This window comes from Embiotoca jacksoni, unplaced genomic scaffold, assembly GCF_022577435.1.
Source record: "Embiotoca jacksoni isolate LCO1_2020_lvr unplaced genomic scaffold, fEmbJac1.0.p SCAF_10, whole genome shotgun sequence".
NCBI classification, from domain to species: domain Eukaryota; kingdom Metazoa; phylum Chordata; class Actinopteri; family Embiotocidae; genus Embiotoca; species Embiotoca jacksoni.
This window is the reverse complement of record NW_027185230.1, coordinates 12,868,724-12,881,509: the sequence shown is the minus strand read 5'-3', so window position 1 is coordinate 12,881,509 and position 12,786 is coordinate 12,868,724. Positions and strand designations below refer to the sequence as shown.

The 12,786-nt window shown below is 43.0% G+C and overlaps 1 protein-coding gene across 4 annotated transcripts in view; it reads left to right on the top strand.

The window, feature by feature from the left end:
• Positions 1–12,786, top strand: part of mast4 (microtubule associated serine/threonine kinase family member 4) — a 95,518-nt gene that overhangs the window by 8,866 nt on the left and 73,866 nt on the right. For all 4 annotated transcript variants that reach the window (XM_069167943.1, XM_069167935.1, XM_069167952.1 and 1 more), the window contains exon 2: positions 6,815–6,969. In XM_069167943.1, coding sequence (XP_069024044.1) covers positions 6,815–6,969 — 155 coding nt within the window. The remainder of the gene's footprint in view (positions 1–6,814; positions 6,970–12,786) is intronic.

Genomic DNA, 12,786 nt, shown 5'->3' with positions numbered 1-12,786 from the left:
TTCACAGTTCAGTGCAGTTCACCAACATGGAAGCGTTGCCAGCGATTCATGGAGCGTTTGCATCGTGTAATTAGACCACGTGTTTGTTTCCGGAGGCATGCCGGCTAAATGCCTTGTTTCTTTTTTTTTTTTTTTTCTGGGTTTTGTAGAAGCTGCAGGAACAATCCTCCTTTTTATACATTTTTCTTCCACCGACTGACAGTTTGCGAAACCACTCCCCTCCCGAGTCTGCTCGTGCTCAGCTTATCGCCCGTACCGAGCGTGGGAGCGCGGGGGTGTAGGAAAAGTGCTACTCGGCATGAAAAGAGTCGAGACGGTTGTGTCTTTTTATTGAGCCTTTTCCAAAAGGAAACGTGGCAAATGTCTAGCTAAATGGCTAAGCGGCAGCCTTTTCCTACCTGCCGTCCGATTTTAGGCCAGCTGGGCACACCGGGCGCATAAGAACGACAAAAAATTCTCACCTACCGGAGTTTTCGTCGGAGTGTTGCGGTCCGTCGTTGGTTCTTCGATCATGCCGCACCGCGAGGCCGTTTGCAGATCCCGACGCTCGTATTCGAGCCGACACGGACTAAATCCTGTCAAAAATCGAGGCTGAATTTTGTGCAGTCCGATCCCGGCATTGGACTCGTTACTTTGTCAGAAATATGGAAATGTGGTTTCAACACACTGGAATAAAAAAACAAACAAACAAAAAAAAAAAACACACAAATTGAAATAAAATACCGACGCGGTTATATAATAAGATTATGTAACGATTGTCTGCTTTTAAGATACAGATTTGCGCTCTAAAAGCTGCATTTTGTCTCGCCTTGGAGTTTATCAGCAAAAAAAGACGTTCCTCGATGAAAACCTGACTGATAGGAGGATAGAAATTCTTCTTAAATCTGTAGGTTTGTGTGATTATAGCTACGGCATGGAGGTTGAAAACTGATTTCATTACCAGTGATTCATGCGATTCCCAGTTGCTTTTCAGAAAAAGGATATGATCGAGAAACAATGGCAGGGAGAGCGATGACTGGAAAGAGGTACAACATAATGCCTCTTGATGTATGGGAGGGGTCGGGGGGGGGGAGAGGGGCAGCGGGGTCACGCTTCCTGCTTTACTGTAAATGTGTACTCTTTGTGTCTTAGCAACCAAATGAAGGACACCAATAACAATTTGTCCCCACTCCTAAAAGGCTTCTTTCATCCGTCTCGGTGAAACGACAAACAACACTTCACCACAAAGCCTTCAAAGAGAATTAGAATATCCTGCGGCGTGACGGTGTTTTCCAATTCGGCCTTTTGTACAACTGTTGTTGTTGTTTTTTTTTTTGGGGGGGGTGGAATTCGTCACTGAACCGGCCGATTCGACTGTGATCGTCACACAATCTGCCCCCGAAATACGTGGGCCAATAGGGGCCCGCTGTACATTACCGGGACGTCCGGGAGGCTTTTTATCATCGGTTCATTTCACCTGACCGGTGTTGAGACCGGGCGAGCCGCAGCTGCCAGTAGCGCCGATAAGAAACATTTATTGCGACCTCTACCGGCTGCAGTGAAAGAAGGGAGTTGGTTGCCGTGGTGTAAAAAGCAGCAAACGGTTTGCGTCGCCCGCGAAAACAAAAGTTAACGGTGACTCATTCCAAGTCGCGTACGTAAAGACGATTTTTCTGACTAACGTAACATCTGCCGTATCGGCCGGGGGACTCGTCGGATCTTCTCCTCAACGCCGCCGAATTGCGACCGTGTCACGACGTGAACCACGTTTGTTATTGGTATTATTATTATTATTATTACCATGACAACGGTCCTGTGTGCCTGTTCATGTACTGCGTGTCGTCGATAACAGCCTACTGAACCTACCAGTAGGTTTAGCAGACCCCTATCGGGCCGTGTGATATGACAACTGCCCGTTCAGAAGTCCGACGACCCACAAACTTGCCGACTGGGCCAACTTGACCTTGAGAAACCTAGAAACCTAGAAACCCAGCCAGTTGGTGGAGCGTACCGTGAAATGTCCCAATAACTCTTTAGAGAAAGTAGAAGGAAAAGCATGTTGTTTACGTGGTTGCTGTTCTCTCGTGGTTTCCGTTGCATCGACCACATACGAGGACGCGGATCCGTCCGAGTCTCTTTTTTTTTTTCCCCCCTCCGGCTCGGACCGTCGGATTATTTATTGCTCGACCTCGGGGGGGGGGGGGGGACAGTGTTCCTGCGTACAGCCATCGCTCTTCCCTCGCATTTTGTCTGTGCGGTATATATGCTACTCTTCCTGCTGCCCCGTCCTTTTGTTAGTCCGTTTTGTTTGGGTAGCTGCGTCTGCTTGTGTATGTACCGGTACAGGAAAAAAAAAAAAAAAAAGTCTTCTTTTTGTAGCCGAGTGTCTTTCCCACCTCCGAAGCCTTTTTTTTTTGTTGTGTTTTTTAGCCTCGGCTGGTTAAAGGTCGACACCGGGCAAGCTCGACTGAATGTTTGCACTGCTTTCCTCTCTGTCGGCCTCATCCACAGTGTGCTGAAACTTTTTTTTTTTTTTTTTTTTTTTTTTTTTCAGTCGATGGCACAGCGACTCCTGACAAACACTATATTTTTCCTTTTTTTTTTTTTTTTTTTTTCTTCCCTCATACTTTCTCTTCGCACAATATCTGACTTGAATTGATTTTTGTCAGCGCTCGAAGCTTTTACTTTTTCATGCCAGATTATTATTATTTTTTTTTTTATTGAATCTCTCTGCAACATTTCGTAGCTCGCTGGGCGCCTACAGTTATCTGAAAGCAGCGAATATTAAAAGTTTTTATATCGACGTGTTGAACGACAATATAAAAACAAATGGCCAATGTGAAAGGAGGTAATTTCTAGAGATAGATCCAGAGACGGTTAGCGCTCGAATCTGCAGCATTCCTCGGCTTTATGGAGCTTTCATAGCAAGTTTCAGCTCATTCTTCAGCTGTGCGACCCACAATTTTGCTTCTTTTTGTTCACTCTCCAGCTCCACAAACCCTCTGCACACACACCCTGCCTTATTTTTACGTTTTTACGAAAGGGGAGGTAGTTTGAAGCTGAACGTATACCGTGTTTAACATGGTTCTCTAGGGGATTATCGTATCGTGCGATTTCATATACAGTCAAAGTAGTTTTGTAAATATTCCAGTTTGCATTCTCAATAAAAAAATGTTTTTAAAAATAGTGTGACAGCGAATGCATGAAAAAAAAAGTCTAGATAGATAGTTACTTTTATTAATCCACCAAGGGGAAATGTTTCCGCAACGGCAGCATTATCAGCGTTACAGATTCATATAGAAACAAAGACGAAGATTACCTCCATTCTTTTTTTTTTTTTTTTTTCCTTCGGTCGGTAAACACGAACGCTCCCAGTGTACCGTGCGGCCCGTCGTCTTTGTTTTCGGCTGTTTGCCGTCTGCTTTGGCAACATAAAGGCTTGTTGGTACTGTCCATCGCGTGTGAGGCTGAGGGAGGGGGGAGGAGGGTGGATTGGGGGGGGGGGGGGGGGGGGGGGGGTCGGGTTTTGATCTGGTTCCCCTGCAGGTGAAGAGGAATGGTGGGTGAAAGGTCACTGGCAGCTGCCCAAGCTGCAGTCTGCGGGCTGCCTGCTGTGCACGCACACACACACACACACATGCACACACACGCACACACAGAGAGAGAGAGTGAACCGCGGTTGGCTGATCGCGGTGTTTTCCGTGTAATCGAATAGGCATTTGAAGGGCTGACACCCACCCTCAAAATCAGTGCAGATGTTTCAGACGGAGAGACGTTTCGACCAGTACACCTCAGCTCGCCGCCAGGCCGTCTCGCATTCGGTTCACGCGTGGGATCGGGAAACGCCGGTTTAACCGATTGCCCAGACGATTCACGTTTGGCGCGACCGGCCGGTGACGATGTTGGCCGCGCTCGGGCAAAAAAAAACAAAACAAAATCTGATGAAACTCTGGCTAAATCTGGCAGCCCCTCCACGGGTTGCTCTTACGGTGCGGGAGGAGGCTGAACGTGGACACGGATGTTGGGCTTACGACGGTCAGATTGTATGAAATTTTGCCTTTGAGCGGTGGGGGGGGTGGAGCACGTTTCTCCTCAGGTTGTCCTGTTTGTTGTCTTTTTTTTAATTTTATTTTTTTAATATTGATTAATTGATAGTCTCTATGTTTGTCTGGTTAAATGCAAACGTCAGACTTGGATATGTTGCACGCCTCTAAACTTCAGCCTTTGACCCGCTGCACAGATAGCACGACACATCGCAGATTATCTTACTTCCTTTTAAGAGTTTGAAAGTCATCCGCCTGAATCTGCCTGTGAAACAAAGAAAAAAAATAACAAATGAAAAATCTCTACACGGCTTCTCTGGCCTTATGTCATCGTTGCATTTATGCAATAAGCCAATTCCAATTGGTTTTGATCAGGAAAAAAAACCAGACTCGAAGGAAACGAGATGATGAAACGCACCGGAAGCCGAGACGTATTGCGAAATAAGAGCGCTTCTCCAAAATGAGCCCGACTTCCTTTGTGATGTCGAAACTTTTGCACACAGCAGTCGTGTGGTGATTTTTTTTTTTTTTTTTAAAGAGAGAGGGACCCCCGCCGGGTCGACGCAGGAGTTTTACCGCTGATTGTTTGGCGGTTTGACTCTAAGCTGCTTATAGAGGAAATGTTTGCGTCTCATCCGTTTGCTTTAAAGTTACACAAACCACCCGTCCATTCCTCGCGTCGTGCGCGATTAATCTGAACGTACCCGGCTTTAAACACTTTAACGCCAGCTGTTCGAGAGGTCAAACTCCGCTTCGATTTGTCTCGCGAGTTTCGTTCTTCGCTGACTGGCGATTTGCTAGATTGATACGTCGCGCAACCGAGTTCGTACGTGGCGATCGGTTGCGTCATAAATGTCCAAGCGTCCAAACCCGCAGGGTGTAGACGTTGCACAGCCGGCGGCACCGAGTCGCGAAGCTAACGTCGAGCGTGCCGGCGTACGACTCTGTTAAACCGGCACGCGGTGAAAATGTCGTTTTGATAACGACGCAAACCCTCGTTATTAATTCGATTTCGCCCCGAAAAAATAACGCCAAACGATATTTCAAACAAAATTTCGTAGCTTTTGCAACGTGGAGTTAAAGCACCTTTTTCTGAAGATCTGTGTAGTAAAAAAAAAAAAAAAAATCAGAGCTCCTCATCTGTGCCTCGGCGGTGATATCTGGCTGGACGTTAGGTGGTGCTGTTTGTTTTCATCGAGCCCAACTGGCCGCCGTCGTCCAAGAAAAAGGAGTCGGCGCTGTTACGCAACGGGATCGTTTCTGTAGTTGGGATTAGAACTTCTTCGGGGTTTTTGTGAAGACAATCTGGCGCCCTTGCGTGCGTTTACCGGTTTGCACGGTGTGTGTTTTACGTTTTCGATACGTCATGGGTTCGTAACGTATATTTGAAAAGATCAACATTCGGGCAGAGGATACGCAGTTTAATGGTGTACTGAACTATTTGCGCCTGCTCAGCATAAATACACTCTCTCTCTGTGTGTGTGTGTGCGTGTGCTCCGGTGCCATCGCCGTTTCCTCTCCCCGCTAACGGGTCAGACGGAGGGTCGCGATATCTGGTCTTCCTCACGATGGCGTCGTGCGTCGCGGAGCTGCGGGGCGTCCCGGGGGGTCACGAGATCTCGACGCGACAGTATTTTCGTTCGCGAACGGGAAAACCGCCGATCGGCCGCCGGGGCGCGTCGAAATTTGCCCGTGCTACTCGTTTCTGTTGTTTGTTTGTTTGTTGTTGGGTTTTTTTTACTGCATCGCTCCCGTTTCCAGATTTCACCGTTCGCGCTGAGGTCACGGCGGCCTACGAGGGCTCCGGCTCTAAAAGTTGTCCTTAATAGCAGCGGGATCATGAATCATCCCACAGAGGGGCAGAGGGCATTTCCTTCCAGAGACGGCTCTCGGCCGTCTGTATCTTTTGTATTCTCAGGGAGGGCCTCTTCCTCACCGCTCGGCTTTGTCAGTCCCAGCTTCGTGCGAGGTGTTGTCTTCTGATGCCTCTGATGAATTTAATATCATCGCGTTCGTGCGCGGTTTGCTAAATCTGTCGGACAGAGTTTCAGTCGTTATAGACTGTCCTTCATAAACTGATTCATTGACTACATCCTGGGAATCCCCCTTCGTACAACATCTGAGAAGTTGCCCTGCCGTATGATTCGCAGCTCCTGTGCGTGCCCTCTTTAAGCTCATTTTCACTTGATAATTCATCATTGGTACACATGTATTTAAAAAAAACAACAACCAATAACCTGTTTTCCGTTGCCCTGTTAGCTGCTACTATTTGAGATCAGTTTTGGATTTACAGAAGGAAGTTGGGAAAGGGGAGTTGAAACAGTCAGCTGATGGGTAGAAACTATTTGGCTTAAGTACGTATTCTTGTAAAATCGCTGAATATTTGATGGTTTCAGCTTCATAAATTGTGAGCATTTGCTGCTTTCTCTTAACATTATCATAAACCAAGAGAAGGCATTTGTTAATATCACATTTTTCACAGTTTCCGACGCCTCACGGATGAAGCGCTTAATCAAGAAAATACTTGGCAGATAATTACATAATGAAAATAATTGTCCAAAAATTAGAGAGACGTGACTAATAAGTACCGAACGTGTTGTGTATCTCTGATTACACACTGATATAAGCGAAAGTTAATGCTTTTTGTGTTTTTTTTTATTTTATTTTGAACAAAACAAAAATAAGCAATTGTTTTTTAATGTGGATCTCGTCCTTGTATGAGTATAGCTCGAGAAGTGTGCCTTTTAAACCAATTTCTGCAACCTTACCTTCTTTTTTGTCTTTTTCTGTAGTTGGACAACATCCTCTACCCCCCCGCCATGTTCCTCAGGAAGTCCAGTAACCCCGAGCTCACTCATGGATTAAGTCCCGCCCTCAAATTGAAACGACATCTCAGCGAGGATCGACGAAATGTTCGGCGGCGGAGTCTCGGGGGCGGCCTCACAGGTATGTTTTTTTTTGTTGTTGTTGTTGTTTTTTGTTCTTTTCCATTTTAGACAACTGGAATGACCTTTTTATTTACAACTGATAGCAGAAACTTGCAACTTTAATAACTATAAACGCAAATATTTGTCACTGACTGAACGGTTTGGCCGAATGCCGGCACTTCCTGTATCTTTTTCAAATTAAAAGCCCTGGTTTCAAATTAAAAGCGCTCCAGCGTTTCATACAGTCCGGATTTATACTAGGCTTTGACCTCATCTTGTTTATCCAAGTTTTTCTAATTTCCTAGACAATTATGATCCATATTCTTGACACATAAATTGTAACTCTTTAAAACTACATGGGAGGACAGTTTATATATTTCTGTACAGCCTGATTTATCTACACTGTTACTAATCTTACTCTATGCAACCAAACTTTAAGAAAACAGATGCAGTAACTAAACATACAAGTCCCTCATCAAATCACTCAATCATTTTCCTCTCCCTCCTAAAACTCGCATATTATTTTCACCACTTCCCACAGCTCGAAAATGTATTTGACGTGGTCGACCCCAGAGGGGAGAGAAACAATTTATGTTCATCCTTACCACAATAATGTCCACAAACCATCCATCAATTTGAAAACACGTGGGAATACGTCTCAAGTGTCATTTCATTCAAATCACAATCATGTTTTTCCTCTTACCTTTAATGTTTACCCGCCATGACTATATTTTGGAGATCTTTCTGCTTTTATTTCTTGTGTCTTTTGGAGATCTCAAGGACTTTTGCCGCCTTCTCAGTTCAATGAAACTCGTGGAATTTCATTTGTGGAGTTAAGAGCTTTGAAAAAATGACTTGCAAACCGTATTTCCAGAAGCCGCCTCGGTTACTCGGAATAATCAGGATAATCCGCAGTTCCCACTGTGAACAGTTTTCAGTGCTACCTTCATTTTTATGGGGGAGAAATTGTCGCCAAGGATACGACTTTGAAGTAAAAAAAAAAAAAAAAAACTTCACTTCAAATGTGTGACTGTTTTCAGCGACACCAAACACTTGGTAAACAGTGGCCATCTGTTACTTAAACTCTCGGCAGAGAGGATTGCTCAAGGAAGTCAACGATGACTGTGTCGCGCTTGGCGCGAAAGTTGCTGAAGCCTAAATGATGACATCGTCATTTACAAACAGCACAGACGTAACCCGAATATTGCCTAAGTGGACTCCCATCAAACCTGTTAAATATCAAAGTATCGATTCCAGATTATAATCAAATTTTTCCGTGATATTTTTATTTTTATACAAGTAAAAATATCTTCTAAAAATATATTAAAAAAATTTTGTGTACTTGGTGGAAAAAAAAAAAAAAGTTAACTGTTTATCTTAAATTTCTGGCTAAGGCCATATAGACCATTCTTCATTGTCAAATTTTAAATACAAGAATAGGTTTTCTAATGACTGCGGACAAAAAAAACCAACAACATTGTTATTTTGGAATAAAAATGGCCTCATTAAAAACCACGTTCGAGACATACAGTCCTGCAATCCGATGTGATGTAAACCCATAATCCGAAACAATGCTGGCGGGCGTTTCGGTATATTATTGGTGCCAGGTTGTTTTATTAGCTTTAATTGCGCCTGGAATTTTTTTTCCTGTGCATTCCTCGTAGCCTATTTCAAATTAAACGAACAACACAGACGTGACCTGATCCGTGACCCGCGCAGTTTTTCCGATGTTCCCTCGATGTTCTTTCATAAAGTGTCTCCTTCTTTTAACTGTCGTCCATTACGTGGATGCCTGAAGTGTAACGTGTGGTTGAAATGTGGTTTTAAAATGCGCCATAAGTTTTGAATTTGAATCACTGGGGAGGGTCAGTGTGCTGCATTGTGAGTGCTCTCATAAGGAACTGCACCACGTTCCTGTGATGGGGAATGTGTCAAGTCAGCAGAGAGCTGGTAGGTTAGAAAACCCTGCAGCCTGGAATACAAACTACCAGAACAGATTCAGTATTTAAAGTTGAATTTCTCTCTACATCCAGTTGTTATCGAGTTTCCAGCAAGAATGAGTCTCAGACAATAAATAAGGAAAGAGAGGAGCCCTGCCGATATCAGAATATAACAAATGGTTAAGTACAAAAAAAAAAAATCTGAGTGTCCATCTTGGTTACATTCCTTCCTCTGGACGGTTCCAGAAATGTGTTTGTTGGCCGTGTTTATTACATTTTTTTTACTTCGGTGGATGTAAATGTGAAGAACTTCCCCTCGCTGATTGAAACATTGACCTTTTCACAGTCAATGTAAGATTGCGTTTTCATCAGGCTCCACTCTGAATGAATGCATTACCCTTTCCTAATTGAGCCACGTAAACACAAGACGGGTAAACAAACATGAACCTAAAGCGAGGCGACTTTGACTGATTTGATTGTGTTGTTAAACCAGGTTTGGTACCACGTTTTTGTTTCTAAATTCAGATGAGGTTTTCTTCCCAGTGCTAAAATTGTAGCTAGTCTGCAAGCACTGAGTGTATTTAAAAGTGGATGTGGCTTTTGGGTCTGAAAAATGAGGCCAATGAGGAGGTGCAATAAACTGCAACACCACTGAATGCCACTAGGGGTTCGCTCCAAAAAGACTCTGTTTCCATAGACTTCCATTCAACTTAACTCGTGAAATACAAAGCCTATACGTTTTTTTTCCATACGTCATGACGGTGCCATTTGCTAAAGTCGCTCCTCCTTATTAGTTTTCTGGCGGTCCAGCTGAAAATATTTCCATCATTAGTTATATATTAGGCCTCAAAAAGTTTAGGGGGCGTGTCTGTTTGATTGACAGTCCTGTGGTGCAGTTCGGTTTCTAACAGTGGGAGGGGCATAGTGTCCTCGGGTTCCAATCAGGTCTAGTCATATTTCTTTCTGGCGCCTCCCAAGCTCGTCCAGATATATAAATAACAAGATGGCGACATCAAGCTTTGTTCCTTTGAAATCGTGCTTTCCAGGAAATTCATATCCTGCTGTAGCTTTTAAAACTAATACAATCACGTCCATCTGTTGGTATATAAACATCTGTCAGCTTTCACTAAACTTAAGACGAGAGCGCCAGTGTTTTCAGTCCCCTGAGAAATGAGGCGCGGTTTTAATTTTTGTGAGAACTCCAAAGTATGAAATGCCTTAAAAGGCTTTGTTTACCCCTTTAATGAGTCTGCCAGGATGAATGAACATAGATTACCTTGGTTGAGATGCATTTAAAATACAATATGCCCAGCTGAACTGAACAGCAACGGCGTGTGCAGGAATTTTTTAAATTTCTCTTTCACATCATGATTCATGCGAGAGACTTGAAACAACATCTGCTCAAGGTTGGGAGCTGACCTTGCGAATACCTGCGCTAAATGTAAAAAAAAAAAAAAAAGAAAAAAAAAAAATCCTGCTCGACACCTCTACCCACCCGTTTCTCCTGCCCTCCCCACCCCCACCACACCCACACACACACACACACACACACACACACACACTTGTTCTGCGAGTGTTGACTTGTGTGTGACGAGAGATTTCCTCTCTGCTGGGATGTGATGGGCTTCAGTGAGGAAAACATTTGCCGGTAAGGAAGGAAGGAAGGACATTAGTTTTCCCTCCTCGCCCTGTTTGGTCTCCCTTCGATTCTCTCCTGTGTTTTTTTTTTTTTTTTTCTTTTTTTTTTTTTTCCCTGCAGCGATCAAGGTACAACTGGGGAGATAAGTGGAGCAAGGCAGGCAGTAATGTGAAGATAGTGTTATTTATTATTGCCTTAATGAGGTCCAAAGCTGCTATTCATACCCGGCCTGCAGTGCGGAAGAAAACAAAACGGAGGGTTAGGTGATTTTTCAGAAAATGTCATTCCATTTTTCTTATAGCGTAGCTGAGGAAGACCGAGAAAGAAGACACGACCTAACGGGGCTATTTATTACTTTTCATAAAAAGAGGCGTGGAAACCAGTTGATAGCAGGAGTGTGAGGGTCAATATCTTTATTGTCTAACAACAATTAGAGCACACGTGACTCTTGTTTCGACTGTGGGGATTATTTATGGCAAGTTTCAAGTCTGCAGATTGATTATCGTATGGGAGACGTCAGGAAATTACATCAAAAATTCGAATACAAAATGCACTGATTTAAAAAAAAATAAAAAAAACAGTAAAACAAATTGGACAAATTTTGTAGTAAATGGCATTAAAATGCTTCCTTTATCTAATTTGATTTGATTAGTTATATTTAAAATGGGTGTCCATTTGATCATTCTTTTAATAAATATGATTTGATTCAATTACACATTCATAAAAGTACTTGTAATACAAGCTTTAATACAATTAATATTTGTCTGATGACAGGCGTTAAGCACATGGTTTTAGACGCATTAACTAAATAGCTACATTGTGTGACCACTCAATTGTGTTTTTAATACATAAGTTCAGAAGAAATCTAAAGAATTTAACGCGTCTTTTCGCTCTGGGTGAATCTGTCATTTTCACTTCGTCAAATGACAAAAAACATTATTCATAGATTTAGAATATGCGACGTTTATAGATGTTTATATTTCTGTTGAGCGACTAATCGACCAACTGTTGGAGCTCTAAACGCAACAAAACTTGAAAAACACGTTGATAGTTGTGGCGACGTTTTTAAACACTCTCCGAGTTAAAATTACACTGGTGGGACGGGAACTTATCCCCAAATTGCTGTTTACATGGTTAAAAAAAACAACAAAAAAAACATTGTTAGGGTCCTTTTTAAATCCTGCATACTTTGTATTTTACATCACTGTAATTCTTTCGAAAAAAAAAAAAAAAAAGGTACTTATATTAGATTTAAATGCCTCTGAAGCAGCAACATTATCTGTAAATCTGAACGTCGGATATACAGTATACAACCTTCCAGTTTATCAAAGCTCGGCTCATCTGATAAAAAAAAAAAAGAGATTTACCTGCTTCAGGCCAAATGAACTTTAGATATCATCTCTCTGTTTGGAGCGCAGCTTTCTTATCTTTCCTTCCTTCTCTCTGACTGAATTGTTCGTCCTCTTATTTCTCCCGAAGTGCTTACTTCGCTCAGGAAACAGAAATTTACACAAGATGACACCACATCAAGAAGTGATTTTTCAGTTTACGGGGAGCCAACAAATCTGCTAATTTAGATGCCGAGGTTGGTTTCGGATCTAATCTTTCGTTTTGCCCTTTCGTTGTGCTGAGGTTTTATGATAAATTTCCAGATTGGAAAAAAAAAAAAAAATTGGTAGAAGAGACGCTCAGTGCCACCTAGCTGTCAGATGTGGTAGATGAAAAGTACAGCTTGTTTATCTGTTCTCTAAATAATATTCTTACATATGTAGACCTCCTGTCCGCATGCGCATCCACTCACCTGTAAGGCAGCGTGTTGTCGCTGTGGTTATGTAATGTCAGGATTGTCAGTGATCTCTTAATGGGCTTTCTCCCCCCCCTCCCCCCCTCTTATTTTAACCCCGTTTTAACCCTTTGACACCCTGCCTGGCTGATGCAGGGTCAGAAGCTGCAGCTTAACGCGATTAACGAGAGCGGACAGCCCGGATTTTCTTCTCTTGCTGGTTTATCATTGGACCTGCGCTGGTGATCGTGTTTCTGATGACACACTGTAGTTTGGATTTACAGTCGTACGGCAAAGTTTTATTAAAACGTCCTTTACTTGTGTAAAAGTACCGGTAAAAAAAAACTTGACTACATCTATCGACATAAATCTAGTTTTTAACCTGAAGAAGACACTTTAAGGCACGAAGGGATTTTTTTTTTTTTTTTTTTTTTTTTTGGGGGGGGGGGGGGGGGGGGGTATCAACATATGAAAT